The 18,107-nt window shown below is 48.1% G+C and overlaps 2 protein-coding genes across 2 annotated transcripts in view; both read left to right on the forward strand.

The window, feature by feature from the left end:
- Window positions 1-145: 145 nt before the first annotated feature.
- VPS72 (vacuolar protein sorting 72 homolog) lies at window positions 146-4,859 on the forward strand. The gene is given in 7 exon segments (XM_029580646.1): window positions 146-311; window positions 1,072-1,224; window positions 1,452-1,575; window positions 2,042-2,221; window positions 2,482-2,626; window positions 3,083-3,318; window positions 3,321-4,859. Coding segments are annotated over 7 exon segments (1,110 nt in total). The 5' UTR covers window positions 146-194; the 3' UTR covers window positions 3,476-4,859.
- A 427-nt stretch (window positions 4,860-5,286) lies between these two features.
- TMOD4 (tropomodulin 4) overlaps window positions 5,287-18,107 on the forward strand; it is a 29,923-nt gene continuing 17,102 nt past the window's right edge. The window contains exons 1-3 of the mRNA XM_029580647.1: window positions 5,287-5,416; window positions 15,395-15,533; window positions 16,970-17,126. Of these exons, the coding sequence (XP_029436507.1) occupies window positions 15,414-15,533; window positions 16,970-17,126 (277 nt within the window). The 5' untranslated portion in view covers window positions 5,287-5,416; window positions 15,395-15,413. The remainder of the gene's footprint in view (window positions 5,417-15,394; window positions 15,534-16,969; window positions 17,127-18,107) is intronic.

An 18,107-nucleotide genomic window follows, 5' to 3' on the forward strand; every position in this document is an offset into this window, starting at 1 on the left:
CACACACGTACACTTCCGGCCCGCTGGCCCCTACGTCATCAGCGACTTCCTGCTGAAACGATTCCTCCGGCGCTTTCAGACCTAAGTAGTTTGTCAGCCGAGTGCTCGGAGGCTTCTGACTTTCCGGTGTTGCTGTCGCCCTCCCGCCTGACCGGGACTCTTTCCCTCTCTCCGGGCCCAGCACAAGCGTCGCCATGAGTCTGGCGGAGAGCCGAGCGCCCCGCAAGACGGCTGGGAATCGCATGTCCAAATTGCTGGATGCCGAAGAGGAGGACGAGTTCTACCAGACCACATACGGGGGCTTCCAGGAGGTGAAAAATTAGAGATTTGTGTATATTTATGTATATAATATGTAGCTCTAAATCACTGTCAAAGGGGAGAAAGATGAGGCTCTATTAGACCATGTGCAGGGGGAGCTTTTAGGAAGTAACATTTTACAAAATCATCTAGGTAACATCATAAAGAAAAAAATTCAGCTGTTTTTGTATCTGTTCCTTGCTCTGCTGTACTTGCTTTAGGATCACACCGTCTCCTCTTGTTCCTTGCAGAGCAGGAGGTATTGGAGGAGGGGCGAAACAACAAGGAAAGGGCTGGATTAGGGAGCAGAGTGGCTGTTCTCTACTCTGTCTTTACTAGGTTCAGCCCCTCTCTTACTCTTCCCAGCAGGCTGCCTGGAGGGGAGAGGCTAGAGCAGAACATCCCTACTTTTGCTTAAGTCTGAAAAGAAGTGGGGGAAGTTTGTTCCAGGTTTTGGCTAAGGGGCAAACAGTGAGAACAATGCTATTTTCTTTGACATGTACAGGACTGTTTGTGATTATTTTAGATGTATTTGTACTGCCACATCTATAAGGTTTGAGTTCGGCTCGCTCACAGGGGCAGATGTGTCAAGGTGTTTGCTCTAGTATAACCCCCATTAGAAACTAGGATATTTTCATTGTAATTCTAGAGCAGCATCTGTCCTAGTGTTTCGGTTGTGATTAAATGCTCTAAAAGGCCTGTGCCGCATGTGCATTCATTGTATTCATGATGCTAATCTCATTGCTGCCTCCTCCGATATCCTCCTCTGTACAGGAGTCGGGAGACGATGAGTATAAAGGTGATCGCTCAGACAGCGAGGACGAGGTGTGATTCAGATTTGACATTGACGAGGGCGATGAACCAACCAGTGACCAGGAAGAGGAGGGGCCCAAGAGGAAGCACAGAGTGGTTACCAAGGCCTATAAAGTATGGCCCTCTTGCTTTTCATTTATCATTGCATTGTTCCTTTCCTGCTTCTTTCTCTGTGTTATGTGAAAGTGCCTTGGAGTAAATTCCTCCTTGCTTCCCCCCCCCCCCCCCCCACCCCCATATTTACCCTTCAAGACTTAACAGCAGGCTGGCACTTTTTAAACATTTTGATAAAACTGGTCTGCCTCCGAGACATAGCACTTATCTGTCTGTGTGCCCCTCAGGAGCCACTGAAGAGTCTGAAACCTAAACCAAGGCCCAAGAAACCAGACGTTCCCACCAGCAGTGCACCTAAGGTTCGGCAGGAGAAGGTCGTGCCCCAGGAGCCCCAGGATGAAGTGGGAGACAGTAAGTGCCCTAAAGCAAGGACCTCTGCACTGAGCAGACTAAGAATCCTGAAAACCCAGGAGGCATTTGTAGTAATGATGTTTTTCAGGCCTCCTTTGGAAGCCGTCCTGATGTTGGAAAATGCTGTGATTATAAAGCTCATTTGGATTCTATGTTCAGTGAAAGGTTCTGCAGGTGTCCAGATGATTATTATACCCTGGATGTGACTCTTTCTGGAGGGACTTTGGGATTTAACAATGGTTTTTTATTCTGGTTCTTGTGGCCCTCCAAATCTGTGTTGGGGTACTAAAATATACAAATGAACCTGGTTCTTAGAGCCAATAGCATTTGACCTGTTTTGGCAGGGGTGGAGTGTGGGGTGGGGGCAATAGAATTTGGAGCTGAGAAGTACCAGAAACAGCAAAATGGAAGCGAATCAATGCCAGACTATGTTACTCACCCCCTTGTGTATTCTGGCTGTGTCCAGGTCGTAAGTACATGCGGCAGTCAACAACAGAGCACACCCGCCAGACATTTTTGCGGGTGCAGGAGCGCCAGGTGCAGTCACGGCGCAGAAAGGGGCCACACTTGGACGACCGGCCACTCACACAGGAGGAGCTGCTGGAGGAAGCCAAGATAACCGAGGAGATTAATATCCGGTCTCTAGGTGAGGCAATGAAGTGACTGGGGCCCACCTGACTGAAAAGACTGATATGCCTGTCAAATGCAGTAACCCAAATTTACTGACACCCACCTTCAAATCCATATTATTAAACTGGCTCAAATTTGAGTCTAGCATGAGGTCAGTGAATGGCACTCTCCCGTTGGCTCTGTAGGAGCAGTGTTGAGATCAGGGATGGCTCTTGCCTGGGGAAGGGGAGGGCAAACATTTCTGCCTGTTCTGACCCAGTTTACATGTTCTTCCAGAGAACTACGAGAGGCTGGAGGCCGACAAGAAGAAGCAAGTCCAGAAGAAGAGGAAATGCGTGGGCCCCATGATCCGCTACTACTCGGGAACGATGCCACTGGTCACGGAGGTCAGCCTTAAGGAGGAGAACGTCGATGTGGAGGGGTAAGCGATGGGGAGCACACAGCAGAGCTTTGTACCCAGATGGTACTCTGCGACTGTTTGGTAGCCCTGTCTGACTAGTCATAGCTCTGCAACTGTGATCTTTCTAAGCCTGGCTAGTGTAAAGCTCCCTCACCCATATCCCTTCTCAGGTCCTGCAGCCTTCAGAAGAAGAATTTCTGTGTATTCCTTCCGTGAAAAAGCTCGCTTCCAGAGAGCATCCTCATTGATAGCCCCAGCTCTCTGGTATAAACTTTCCCAGGACTTATGTTCAAAAGGGTTGTTTATGGTTGAGAAAATCTATTAAAGTGTGGCTGTTTGTGAATGCTTTGTTGCTTTCAGTGAGTTGTGGTGTCTTCGGACGTCATGCTGCTGTTTTGTCTGTTTGCCATCACAACGCGCAGCTGACACAAGTGATCAGTAAATGCAATTCACTTTGCTGCTGTTTCTCTGATCTAGGTTGGACCTTGAGACGCAGCACAGTGCAGAGGGCCCTCAGACGGCGATCTCAGCCTCGGCCGGGAAATGCGCCCGGACCTTCATCACCTTCAGCGATGACGAAACCTTTGAGCGGTTCTTCCCCAGGCCGAAGCCGGCCCGGGTGCCTGTGCGGGAAATCTGCCCCGTCACGCACAAGCCAGCGCCGTACCGTGACCCCATCACCGACATCCCCTACTCTAGCATCCGCGCTTTCAAATCATCCGCGAGGCTTACAAGAAGTACATCACCGCGCACGGCCTGCCCAATGCCGCCATCGCAGCAGCCCTAGGGGGAGGGACCGCCCTGGCGGACCCGAACGTCCGACCAGGCAGGCAGAAAATTATCATCAAGCAAACCGTCTCCTCTGCCTAAGGCGTGGACTTGCCTGCTTGCTGACAGTGCTCCCGTGGCTAAGTGTCCAGGTACCAATGCTGAGGCTGCTCCACAAAAGTCCCCTCCTTGTACAGATGCTGCTACCCAGCAGCGGTGAGACTGGGATGACGAAGAAAAGGATTGGTTTTAACTATTTTGTGCTGCACATGGCGTCTGATCTGTGTTAGACAGATATCCTTGCCTGCACACTCGTGGTTAAGAGGGTCACGATGCAGTGTTCACTGCCTCTGGCCTACCTCATTCAGCACATATTGACTCTGTTTTTAACCAGGGGGTTCCCCATCCTGAGGATTGCAGAACAGGTGGATCGCAAGGTGATGCCCTTTTGGGTAGAACCAAGGGTAAACCGCCGGGCTGGGGTTTCCTTAAAAGTTTCAGTAACCCCTTAGGTCTGGCTGTGTGCACTGGCCTGAAAATGATCTGGAATTTCAACTTTATACTGTATATATGCTACACAATGGGGGGAGGGGGAGTTAAAATGCAGAGTCTGGAGTAAATTGGTTTGTACGGCGGACCTTGTACTCCCAGAGGCGAAGCGGGGTGGAAAGTCACTGCGCTAATTATTCGAGACATCACTCAAAGCACTGTTAATTGAATGTAAATATAGAAACCCTCTGCTGTTCACTTTCATCCAGGATTTACTGCAGTCTTTAGAGAACAGAAACTGTCACTCGGGTGCAGCTGGCTCGGGAAATAGTGGTAAGGATTAGGAATGCCCAAGAGCCTGAGGGACCGAGGTGCTCCGCAGCAACTCCAGCTCCCTCTGGATAACTTACAGTGGCAGCTAAAAGTCGCACCAAGCCTCGGCGGCAGGAGGACGATTTGAACGCTCGTCTCCGGGCTCCCACCCTCTCTTAACTTACTTCCTATTCAGCCTGTTTGATGGATACTGCACTGACAGCATCATAACTGAAGCTTTCCTGCCCCAGCAGCCGGGGGCGGCTGTGATAAACTGTGTGACCCTTCTGCCCCGGGGTTGGAGGCTGGATGTTTTTCTGCAAGGAACTGCAACAGCAGCAGCAGCAGCAATGTCAGCCTGAGAGAAGTCTTGTTTTCCTCACCTGCTGCCTCTCCCACCCCTGGCCTGGCCTTGGTTTTCAGGACTTTAATATAACAATTGTGGTTGCTGTAAACCTTTCTCAAAATGTATTAAAGGCTTTTAACGCAGTACAGCTCCTGAAGTTCATGCTGGGGCAGTGCTGCAGAGGTGGCTTAGAAAGGCACCGAGCCCTGCCACCGTAAGTGGGTGCATTCCTTTCGGGGGGTTCCTGGTAGGGTTGCTCTCTTCATCTCCCCTGCCTCCTTTGTACTTCCAGCTCACTCTGAATTGGGACTGGGGGCTGGCACCGTGGGCCTTTTGTTTGCAACCACCTGGCACTTTTTCCCCTTATTTTATATCCCTTTCTTAACTCAGGCATTGCAGCGGCAGTCCCAAGCCTCAGGGGGTCCTTCCTGAGCCTTTCAATCATGGGCCCAAAATCTACCCATGAAAAGGGGGGGGTATGCATTAACTAGGTCTCCCAGCCCTGACTGGCCCACAAAGTGATAGTAGAACTGCAGGCCCCAGAATGCACTGGGGAAGGTGCTTTGAATTAAAAGAACAAAAAAAAAATCCCAAGCTTTCCCTGGTGGAGTCACTTGCTCATGGCAGAGAGCAGAAAAGCTCGATTCTCCAGTGGCCATTTCCAAGCCCGCAGTTCTAGCTCTCCTCCACCAGGTGGCTGTAGATCTCTCCGGTAGAACCCGGGGTGAGAGAGAGCTGGTGATTGATAACAGGCCTGGGTATCTGATCCCCCTACCAGCTGCAGCCAAAATAATAAAATGCTGAGGTCACACCCTCCTCTCTGTATCCCCAGCCTCAGCACTGCTCCAGCTCGGACACAAGCCTGGAGGGCACTCACCGAACTCATAGCCAGCAAGGTAAGCAGGGGGTGGGGAGGGGTGGAGGGGAGGGGAGAAAGGGAGAACCCCAGCTACCACTCCTCCTGCAATCACCCCCTCCTTTTAACCTTCATGCTGATGTTTGCCCTCTTTGTCTGCTCGGGGCTATCAAACTGACCCCCATTCCGGTGCTGTGTTACGGAGGTTAACATGAAAGGCTTTTACCTCGAAATTAAAAACTTCTGACGGTGCAGCGAGGTGGGAGCAGGGGCTGCTGGCTGTGTTCTCTCTCTTGAGTTTCCATGAAAAGCCGGTCACTGCTGTTGGGGGGGTGGGTTTGGATACTCCACTTCTGTTTCTGGTCCCGGTCCGGACTCCTCGCCTGCTGGACTATTTCCTCTCTGCCTGATTCTTTTTTTATTTGTAATAGTTCATCAATAATCCTGGGGAAAGGGGTGGGGGAATGCCATGCCATGATGGCAGCCTCTACTGAAGCAGAGTTTAAGAATATGCTTGGGTGGAGCATAGCCAGAAAATGGTTTAGGGGTCAGATATGACGAAGCCACCTTCCTAAAGACATTGGGGGATGGGCCGAGGTCTGCGCGGTAGTTTTGGGAAATGAAATAGATGTTACTGATTAATTAAGATTCTCTGCAGGCTGGAAGTCTGCCTTTCATTAGACTTGACATAAGGATTGTCCAAGGCTGGGTTTTAGAGAGCAGCTTGATCCCTTCTTTGGGGGATGGGGGCTTCATTTCTGGTGCTTTGGAAAGTGTGGCTGAAGCCATACGGTAATAGGATGGGAGCCAACGCGTGCCCGAGGCTCACTGTGAGTTACTGTACAGCTGCAGGACCTCTGCTTTGTGCAGCAATCTCTGCACATCTGGAAGGAAGTGCATTCCCCGAATGATCTGGCACCAAAATGTCCCACTTTTGCTTTTCAAATAAATATGTCCACGTACTTCTTTTTACTGGTGTAAAAGCTGCTTCTGCCCCTGCTTAGTGCCTCTGGATTGCGTCGAGGGATTTGGGAGCAAGGTCACCTAAGGCCATGAGATGAATCGCAGTGCCACAGTATTTTTTTTTTCCAGCTATGGTATCAGAATTAGAGGTTATAATACCAGACTTCAAGCTGCTAGACTTGGAAATGACATCAGGAAATTAATTTTTTTTTTTTCATGGAAAGAATAGGGGATGTCTGGAATGCCTTCCTGGAATGAGTGATGGAAGTTAAAATAACAAACTTCCAAAAATGATGGGCTAACACAGAGGATCTCTACTTGTAAAAAGCAAAGCGATAGCCTAAGCAGGAGCTAGTGGCATCACAGGGCCACATGGGCAGCCCAAGAGGTAATGAGCACGAGGTAGCAGTTGCAGCCACTGCTGTTAGGTTTGTATCGGGCTCCCATGAAGGCACTGGGGTGACCTGCATACTGTGACTATGGTTGAAACCTACTCTTCGATAAGCATGGGGAATCTGGAACTCTTGGAGAATGGCTTTGCTAGTTTTGGCAGCTGTGCAGATTATTAGAGCACTTGGTAACTGGACCTGTAAGGGGGACCCTGGGTGCTGGATTTCGGGTTGGTCTTGAGGAAGAGGAAAGGGCCCGCATGGCCCATCAGTGGAGGGGGCAGCACTTTTAACAGATTGTGGGCGTGCTTGGGACTGAGGTGGAGGACCTTGGCAGAAATGGGATAGGGGGAGGGAGCTGGTGTTGGGTTAAGTATAGGAATTTAGACTGGATGGGCCAATTTGATCTTTTCTGCTGTCATTTTCTCTGTGAATATGTTGCAGGGTAGAGTAGAACCTGCTTTCTGTCAAACCTTTCCTTATTTTTGGGGAGGAGGAGAGGGTGCCTTTCTTAAAGTCCAGCAGTGGGATTGGCCAGACGGCAGCATCAGCCTGGGTACTGACCTCCAGCTAGGCAATCCTGCGTTAGATTTGGGTAAAAAAAAAATCTTAACGGATCAGTAGTTAAAACTCCTGGAGGAAGGTAAGTGTCCTTCCTGTAAGCAGAGGCCTGGGTGTTGCAGATTTAGTATTTTGGGTCCCTGTTAGGACACTGTGCTTGTGCCATGTAAATGTAAAATAAAATATTGGATCGCTGCTGGGTGCAGCTCTAGTCATCCCATTTCAAAAATGATAGTAGCCCTAGAAAACGTGCAAAGAAGGGAGACAAAAAATGATAAAGGGATTGGAGCAACTCCCTCCTGAGGAGAGGCTACACAGGTTAGGGCTCTTCAGCTTCAAGAAGAGAAGGTGGGCAGGAGATATGATGGAGGTTTATAAAATCAAGAGTCATTTACCCTTTCCAATAGTACTAGGATGAGGAAGCTGGAAGGGAAGAATAAGTAAATCCATGGCTCTAGCACTAAACTTTCAAAAGGGAACTTATGAGAAAAATGGAACAAAACTGAAAGGTGCAGCTACAAAGGTTAAGACTGAACAACGGGCGGGGACATAATTAAAAAAATAGCATCTTAGAAGCGCAGTCCAGATGCATCAAGAAAGGCCGAAGGAAGGCCAAACAATTACCAGTATGGTTAAAAGGGGAGGGGAAAGAAGCTATTTTAGCCAAAACATCCTTTTAAAAAATTGGAAGAATAATCCATCTGAAGAAAACAGAAAAAAACATAAGCGTTGGCAAGTTAAATGTAAGAGAGAATTTGAAAAGAAGTTAGCCACAGAGGCAAGAACTCATAATAAAAACTTTTTTAAAATACATCCGAAACAGGAAGCCTGCAAGAGAATTGGTTGGACCGTTAGATGATCAAAGGGGGTAAAGGGGCAGTTAGGATAGATAAGGCCATCACAGAAAGACTAAATTAATCCTTTGCTTCGGTGTTTACCAAGGAGGATGTTGGGGAGATACCAGTTCCAGAGAAGGTTTTCAAGGGTGATGATTCAGATGAACTGACCCAAATTACAGTGAACTTGGAAGATGTAGTAGTAGGCCAGATTGACAAACTAAAGAGTAGCAAATCACCTGGACCAGATGGTATGCACACCCGGGTTCTGAAGGAACTCAAAAATGAAATTTCAGACCTATTATAAGTAATTTGTAACCTATCACTAAAAACATTTGCCGTACCTGAAGACTGGAAAGTGGAAAATGAAACTCCAATATTTAAAAAGGGCTCCAGAGGTGATCTCGGGGAAACTATAGATGGGTGAGCCTGACTTCAGTGCCGGGAAAAATAATGGCAACTATTCTGAAGACCAAAATCACAGAACATATTGATAGACATGATTTAATGGGACACAGCCAGCATGGATTTCCCTAAGGCAAGTCTTGCCTCACAAAACTGCTACAATTTTTTTAAGGGGGTTAATAGATGTGGATAATGGTGACCCAGTCGATGTGGTGTATTTGGATTTTCAGAAGGTGTTTGACAAAGCCTCATGAGAGGCTTCTAAGAAAACTAAAAAGTCATGGGATAGGAGGCGATGTCCTTTCGTGGATTACAAACTGGCTAAAAGACAGGAAACAGAGAGTAGGATTAAATAGCTTTCACAGTGGAAAAAGGTAAACGGTGGAGTGCCTCAGGGATCTGTATTGGGCCAATGCTTTTCAATATATTTATAAATGATCTGGAAAGGGATATGAGTGAAGTAATCAAATTTGGAGATGACAAAATTATTCAGAGTAGTTACATCACATGTGGAATGTGATAAATTGCAGGAAGACCTTACGAGACTGGAAGATTGGGCATCCAAATGGCAGATGAAATTTAATGTGGACAAGTGCAAGGTGATGCATATAGGGAAAAATAAACCTTGTTGTAGTTACATGATGTTAGGTTCCATATTAGGAGTTACCACCCTGGAAAAACCATCTAGGCATCATAGCTGATATATTGAAATCGACAGCTCAGTGTGTTGTGGCAGTAAAAAAAAGCAAACAATGTTAGGAATTATTAGGAAGGGAATGGTTAATAAAACGGAAAATGTCCTAATGCCTCTGTATTGCTCCATGGTGAGACCGCACCTTGAGTACTGAGTGAGTACTATTGTGGTCATCACATCTCAAAAAAGATATAGTTGCACCGGAGAAAGTACAGAGAAGGGCGACCAAAATGATAAAGGGCATGGAACGGCTCCCCTATGAGGAAAGGCTAAAGAGGTTAGGGCTGTTCAGCTTGGAGAAGAGACGACTGAGGGGGGATATGATAGAGGTGTTTAAAATCATGAGAAGTCTAGAACGGGTAAATGTGAATCAGTTATTTACTCTTTCAGATAACACAAAGACTAGGGAGCACTCCACAGAAACATAGAAATGACGGCAGAAAAGGACCATTCAGTCTGCCCAGCAAGCTTATGTTAGTATCTGCCACATTGTACAGGTCACCTCCATGCTTATCAGTTTCCCAGACTGTAAAAGTGAGGATCCTTGTTGCTTGCTGTCTGAATCCAGTTTTCCTTTTCCTCTTTTCCCCCTGCTGTTGAAGCAGAGAACAATATTGGAGTTGCACAAACAGTATGAAGGTTTACTGGTTAACCTTGCCACACCAGCAAGCTACCCCCATGCACTCTTTTTTCTTCATTCCCATCCTCTGCCCTTTAGGGATCCACAGTGTTTATCCCATGGCCTTTTGAAATCTTTCACTATTTTTATCTTCACCACCGCCTCCGGAATGGCAGTCCAGGCATTCACCACCCTCTCCATGAAGAAATATTTCCTGACTGTTCTGAGTCATCTTTATACATACATCTTCTCTGGACTTTAATTTCACGACCCCTAGTTCTGATTTCCTTCCTATGGAAAAGGGTAGTTGATTGAGCATCATTAAAACCTTTCAGATATCTGAAGGTCTGTATTATATCTCCCCTGCTCCTCCTCTCCTCCAAGGTATACATATTTATGTCCTTCAACCTCTCCTCATAAGTCATTTGATGGAGACACCCACCACCACCATTTTGGTCGCCCTTCTCTGGACCGCCTCCATCCTGTCTCTGTCCCTTTTGAGATACGATCTCCAGAACTGAACACAGTACTCCAGGTGAGGCCTCACCAAGGACCTGTACTAGGGGATTATCACCTCCTTTTTCTTACTGGTTATTCCTCTCTCTATGCAGCCCAAATTTTTCTGGCTTTAGCTATTGCCTTGTCACATTGTTATGCAATCTTCAGATCCTCAGACACTATCACACCAAGGTCCCTCTCGTGCTCCGTGCACAACAGCCCTTCACCCCCCCCCCCCCCCCCCCATCACATACTTCTCTCGATTACAGCACCCCAGATGCATGACTCTACACTTCTTGGCATTGAATCCCAGCTGCCATATCTTCGCCCACCGTTCTAGCTTCCTTAAATCACTTTTCATTCTCTCTACTCCTTCTGGCATGTCCACTCTGTTGCAGATTTTAGTGTCATCCAAAGAAAGACAAACTTTAGCTTCTATCCCGTCCACAATGTTGCTCACAAAGATACTGAACAGAACCGGTTCCAGCACTGATCCTTGTGGCACTCTGCTTAACGCGGCTCTCTCTTCAGAGGAGGTTCCATTTACCATCACCCACTGCCTCCTATCAGTCAATCAGTTTGTAATCCATAAGAACATAAGAAATTGCCGTGCTGGGTCAGACCAAGGGTCCATCAAGCCCAGCATCCTGCTTCCAACAGAGACCAAACCAGGCCACAAGAACCTGGCAATTACCCAAACACTAAGTAGATCTCATGCTACTGATGCAATTAATAGCAGTGGCTATTCCTTAAGTAAACTTGATTAATAGCCATTAATGGACTTCTCCTCCAAGAACTTATCCAAACCTTTTTTGAACCCAGCTACACTAACTGCACTAACCACATCCTCTGGCAACAAATTCCAGAGCTTTATTGTGCATTGAGTGAAAAAGAATTTTCTCCGATTAGCCACCACCTTAGCACTCACTCTCAAGCTTCTCATGTTATTTACAAGCCTCCTATGGGGAGGGGGGAGCGTATCAAAAGCTTTGCTGAAATCCAAGTAAATCACATCGAGGGCTCTTCCTTGATCCAATTCTCTAGTCACCCAATCAAAAAAATCAATCAGATTTGTCTGACAGGACCTTCCCCCTGGTGAATCCATGCTGTCTCTGATCGAGCAACCCACCGGATTGGACAGTTCACTATCCTTTCCTTCAGCAGACTCTCCATTAATTTTCCCACCACTGAGGTGAGGCTCACTGGCCTGTAGTTTCCAGCCTCCTCTCTGCTCCCACTCTTGTGAAGCGGGACCACCACTGCTCTTCTCCAATCACTCAGTACCACTCCCGTTTCCAGGGATCTATTGAACAGGTCACACAGCGGACCCGCCAGCACATCTCTGAGCTCCCTCAGTATCCTGGGGTGAACCTCATCAGGCCCCATGAAGTAATTTGGAGTTTTCCTAGCTCTTCCCATACATTCTCTTCTGTAAACAGTTTCGTCTACACCATCCCCCATCTAGTCAACCAGCAACGGGCCTTCTCCAGGGTCTGCTTTAGTGAACACTAAACTGAAGCATTTGTTTAATATTTCTGCCATTTCTTCATCTCTCTTCACAGTGCTCCTCATCGCCTTTCAATTTCACTAGATGATTTTGGGCCTTCCTTCTTTCTCAGATATATCTAAAAAAAATGTTGTCTCCTCTCTTTACCTCTTTGGCAATCCTTTCTTCTGCTTGACTTTTTGCCTTCCTGATTGCTTTCTTCGTCTCCCTCAGTTTTAACAGATATTCTTCCTTGTGTTCCTTTTTTTGAGATCCGTTTATACTTCTCAAATGTTGTTCTTTTTTGCCTGTATTTTTTCAGCCAGCTCCTTAGAGAACCAGATTGGTTTCTTTTTCCTCTTACTCTTCTCTACTTTCCTAACAGATTTGTTGCCTTGGTAACAGCTCCTGTTAATTTGGCCCACTGTTGTTCCACCTCACCCATGTTCTTCCTTCAGGTCCATCCCCATTTTGACAAAGTCTGTATTTGTGAAATTCAAAGCTCGGGTCTTGGTGTGACTTCTCTGTATCTTATTTGGATATCGAACCATACCGTCTGATGATCACTACTGCTCAGGTGAGTCCCTACCCCGTACCTCAGAGACATTATCTCCATTATGGAGCACCAGATCAAGGCTCAAACCCTCCCTGCTTTACCATTTGTTCGCGCAGAGCACCTTGAAGGGCATCCACTATCTCTCTACTTTAGGTAGATTCTGCAAAAGGGATGTTCCAATCCACATCTGGAAGACTAAAATCTCCAAATGAGCAACACTTCTCCCTGCTTTCCCCAATTTTTGGATATCCTCCGTGAAATTAGCAAGTAGCACATTTAAAACAAAATGTAGAAAATTATTTTGCACTCAATGCACAATTAAGCTCTGGAATTCGTTGCCAGAAGATGTGCATAAGGAAGTTAGTGTAGCTGGGTTTAAAAAAGGTTTGGATAAGTTCCTGGAGGAGAAGTCCATAAACTGCTATTAATCAATAGTGAATCGCCACTGCTTGTTGCTAGCATTAGAGGCGTGGGATCTATTTAATGTTTGGGTACTTGCCAGGTACTTGTGACTCGGATTGTCCACTGTTGGAAACAGAATAGTGCACTTGATGGACCCTTGGTCTGATCCAATATGGCATATCTTATGTTCTTACACTAATAAGTAGTACATTTAAAACAAATCAAAGTATTTTTTCTCTCAGCACATAATTAAACTGTGGAATTCATTGGCGGAGGATGTGGTAAAAGCTATTAGTGTAGCTAGATTTAAAAAGCATTTGTACAAGTTCCTGGAGGACATGTCCATAAACCATTATTAGCCAGGTAACATAGTGAATGAAGGCAGATAAAAGAAGAAAATGTTCCATCTAGTCTGCCCAGCAAGGATTTTCTTTTGTTTTTATTTTAATTTTTTGTTTTTTTTTTTTAAGATGGTAGTTCAGGCTACTTCCTAGCCTTCTGTTAAGGGTAGTATATTTGGGAAGGCCACTGCTGATCCCTGATCTATATTTTGGGATCCCACTGGGTACTTGCGACCAGGATGGCCACTGACAGAGATGTGATGCTGGGCTTCGGTCTGATCCAGTACGGCATCTTTTATGTTCTTATAAGTGACTGAAGAGCAGGAGACAAGTGGTGGGATGCAGGAGAGGAGAGAGCCCCCCCCCCCCCCTTGAAAAAATAAAAAAAAGATAACCATTCACGATTATCGATGCAAAATTGCACTGACCAAATGGGTACCTGACAGTGATCCCTAGGCCACCTCATGTGTACGTCCCGTAATGTGGAACCTCCCAGGGGAGGTGGTGTGATTGGAGGTCTTGTAGAGCTAGAACAAGCAGGGATCCTGGGTGGGGAATCAAGGGTAAAGGCAGAGCGATCAGGAAGCTTACATTTATGTATGTTATTTTTATGTCATTGTTTTTATTATTATGTCTGTTTATTTTGTATATCGCCTAGGCCATTCTGTGTTAGGCGTTTAATAAATTTTTTAAAATGAAATGAAGGGTGTGCAAGTATGGCATCAGGAAAAGAACATGGACAGAGGCTGGGCCTGGAGGTCTTGGTCAGCTGCCCTACATATGGAAGGGACTGACCCCCGCTGGTCTTGTTCGGTAATCACCATGCTTCTGCTCTGTCCTGCAAACTGAGGGGAGGGAAGGGCCATCCAGCCCCTGAGTACATCAGTTGCCTTTTATGACCTGTCCCTTGGTCCAGGTCAAACCATCCCAAAGTGAGATAATATGGAAGCTGGAGTCCTGCTGGCCCTTTGCTGGGCTGAGAGATACTTACTTCAGTTATAACTCAGAAATGAAAAGGAGGCGTGACGCTGTTGGAAGAGGAGAGGGGGATGCAATGGTGGCACCGAGCGGGCGATGTCCTGGTCGTGTTGAGTTTCACAGCAAGCATTGATCTGAGGAAGGCTAACCCTGCTACTTAATGTCTGACTTCTCCTGCTATTGTTGCTCTCCATAGATAAAAGCCACTTGGCCTATCCGGTCTGGCCTGTGTCCCCTCTCTATAGCAGCGCTGCTTGCTTTGCAGCCATATCTCTCTCAGGTCCTCACTGCTGCCCGCTGTGTCGAACCCAGGCCTGCCCAAACTCCGTCATGGTTTTAGTGCGTGCTGCTCTGCTGGGCGGTGATTCCAGGCATCTGCCGCTCTCGTAGGAATGCAGAACAGGCGATTTTTGGTTTGCACAGTAGAGCAAGGTACAGAAGGATGAGCTGGCCCCCTCAGTCTTCTGCGTTGGGTAGGTGAGCAGTGTATGTTCCCCCACAGCCATCGGTCCAGAGGCAGAGAGGTGCTGCCCCAGGGAAGGCCTTAACTGGAAATGATGACCTTGTAAGTTCCTTTAAGGGCGACGCTGTGTACGCGATGGATCCAAGCTGGCCCTTATAAGTAATGGCACACACACAGACCACGTGACGCGAAGGTGATCCCATTCCCAGTCGTGGCTCCCAGCAATTAATGCAGACTGCAGGAACTTCTATCCTGATAACAGGATCGTTTCTATCCAACTGCTTCCTCATCTTTTTTTTGGTACTGGTTGGTTTGCTTTATCTGGCTCCTTTTTCCTGCCCCGAAGTTGTTGGCTATAAGATGGGAGCCCCTGGGAGCAGAACAGGGGGGAGAACTCTGTCCCTATTCCCCCGTGGAAGGGAAGTAGGACAAAAAATCTCTCCGCTCCCCCCCAGTCTATTGATTATAAAGGGACTGCAGTGTGCAGGGATCCCGGGCGGCACTTAGAAATGTCTCCCGTGGGCAGGAGAGGTCCCCCCGAGCAGGGGCTGTCTCTTATGAGCTGCTGTACAGCGCTAGGTACACCTTGCAGTGCTCCAAAACTGTTCAGTGAGGGTGGTAGTCATTTCATGATGGGCGGGGCTGGGAGTGGAGCGGCTCTCTTGTGTGTGTGCCTAGGAGTGATAAGCAGGGCTAGGAGTTATTCGCAGGCACCAGAGGATATTGCAGGGGGGGGGGGGGGGGGGGGGGAGGGGATGTTTTTCAGTAGATTGCACTGTGTCTGGCAGCTGCCGCTTTTAAGGGATGACCTGCCTGTGCCTTCCCAGGCTCACCCCTCTACCAGCCATGTCGTACCAGAAGGAGCTGGAGAAGTACCGGGACATAGACGAGGATGAGATCCTGCGGGGCATGACGGCCGAGGAGCTCGATCAGCTGGACGTGGAGCTGCAGGAGATGGATCCTGAGGTGAGGCTTCGCTGACCCACGCGCCCAGACACAGATAAACCCGGCAAACAATAAAGCCACAATCGCATCTTGGTTTAATGTAACTCACCATGAATTGTGTGCAAATCATTTTTTAATAACAACAAAAGGAGTATCCACCACCTCTGTTGGTTGTAAAAGCAGAGCATAAGACCCTCCAATCTGAGCTGAGGGAGAGAAACCCCCACCTCCCCCAAAACACATTTCACATCTGCATCTCTAGAAGTAACAGCTGGAAAGAGCAAGAGCACAGCTTGTGCATGCGTTTGTCTGGTCTCATCTACACCTCCTCTGTACTGCTTTAAATGGATGGATAGCAGCGGTTTGAAGCTATAAGCAGGGCCAATCGATGGGGGGGGGGGAGGACAGGAGGGCCAGAGGCTGCACCTGAAGCTGAAAGGGCCTCAAAAGCCTTGGCGATTGTCTTTTGCTTTCATGTGTCGTCACAGTTTTTTTTTAATTTATATTTTATTGGATTTTCAAATATATAACATCATCCATCGTTTTTTGTGTCATTGTTTTATATTTGAATGTTGGCTACAGGCTCTCTGAGGGTCTGCCTGTAAGAGCTGGCTCCTAGTTTCATTTGGATTGTTGTTGCTTGTTGCCTTTAGGACTTTTCACTGACATAAAAACACAGGCATACACTCATACATAGAGAGGCATGAACACATAGATAAAACCCATGCATGGGCTCAGATATACAGACAGACAGGAACACGTAGATAAAACCCGCGCATGTGCTCAGATACACAGACAGATAGGAATGCGTAAATAAAACCCATGCATGTGCTCAGATACATAGACAGATAGGAACGCGTAGATAAAACCCGCGCATGTGCTCAGATACACAGACAGATAGGAACGCGTAGATAAAACCCGCGCATGTGCTCAGATACACAGACAGATAGGAACGCGTAGATAAAACCCGCACACGTGCTCAGATACACAGACGTGTACACAGGCTGGAGTTAAGTTATCTCTAATGGACCAGGTCGGGTTCTTGTAGTACCAGTCTTGTCTCTGCCTATTGGGTACTTGCCAGGTTCTTGTGGCCTGGTTTGGCCTCTGTTGGAAACAGGATGCTGGGCTTGATGGACCCTTGGTCTGACCCTGCATGGCAATTCCTTATGTCCTTATTGTGTCAGTGGCAGCCTTAGGGGAGGATAAAGGAGAAGACTGCCTGGGGCCCTTAATATTTACTTCCATTGCAGTTTCATGGGCAGGACAAAGTAAAATTGGAATCCAAAATGTCCGAGTTAATTTTGATGACCTATAAGCAAGCCTTTAAGGTGCTCCAAATGACTCTCCAGGGTCCCGACAACCCCAAGGGCGCCACGCCACCAAGCCGCAGATCCCCTTCCCCAGGGAACGGGGATCTGGAGCCTTTCAGCCGCTCTCTCTTCCTTCCTCTGTAGAATGTCCTCCTTCCAGCTGGGATGCGGCAGAGGGACCAGACGAAGAAGAGCCCGACGGGGCCCCTCGACCGCGACGCCCTCCTGCAGCACCTGGAGAAGGAGGCCCTGGAGGTCAAGGAGCGCGAGGACCTCGTTCCTTACACCGGAGAGAAACGGGGTAACTTGGGGGGGGGGGACGGGACGCATGTCATATGGAGCTGGACTGGGATTAATATGCCCGGCCTAACTCCTGCAGGCTATGCCTGAATGCAATCCGCTCCGAAGCGTCACTAAAGGCAGAATCTGAATACAACTTATCATACGAGAGGGAAAGATCATGGCCATGGGTTAGGTTTTAGGATGTCGTCTCCGAGGGTATGGTAAGCAGCGCGATGGCCCCAGCCGGACTGGGTGCAGCTCTGCTGAGGCCCCTCTATCCTTCCAGCGTCCGCAGTAGTTTTGCTGCCGTGCCTGATTTTATTTAGCCCTGCGCACCGCTTCAGAATGGCTCTGACCCGGCATCTCCTGCAGGGGGCGCGGGGAACTGCGGCCTTTTCCTGGCTGCCGGAGACAAAGCGCCTCCAAAAGTGATGCCCCCTCCCCCAAGACCACACCTAAAGTTACAGTTCCCAAGTCTGCCGGCTCCGGGACCACCCCGTGACCACCCCTTCCCCTCCTCGAGAACCGATTGGAACAGGTGCAGGAGCCCCTGACACCGTGCCCTGAACTGGAAGGTAAACATTCAGGGCTCTTTTAATTTTAGGGGTAAGATTTCAAGCCAGGTCTGTTGCAAAGCAACGGCAAAATGGCAGCCCGAGGCCCTTCAATGAAAACACGCTCCGACAGAGCCCATGGGCAAGAGAAAGCTGAAGCTGAGCCAGCCTCAGTGCATGCATGGACCTGTAGTTCGGTATTTCCTTTCACCCTAGCGGGGCTAAAACACCATGGGGCTTAAAACCAGGACCGGATCAGCCTTTCCTGAAGGAATGGAGCCGGTTGGTTACCCTGCTTGGCTGGGCCATAACTTTCAGGTCCCTCACCAGCTCTGTACTGCTGTCGGTCACACACATTTGTGGGGGCAGGGGGTGCAGATTGATGATCCAATGTCTTGCATGTGGGGGGAAAGGGTTCTTTCAGCTGCCTCAGGAACGCAGCCGGT

This window comes from Rhinatrema bivittatum, chromosome 16 (assembly GCF_901001135.1).
Source record: "Rhinatrema bivittatum chromosome 16, aRhiBiv1.1, whole genome shotgun sequence".
NCBI lineage: Eukaryota > Metazoa > Chordata > Amphibia > Gymnophiona > Rhinatrematidae > Rhinatrema > Rhinatrema bivittatum.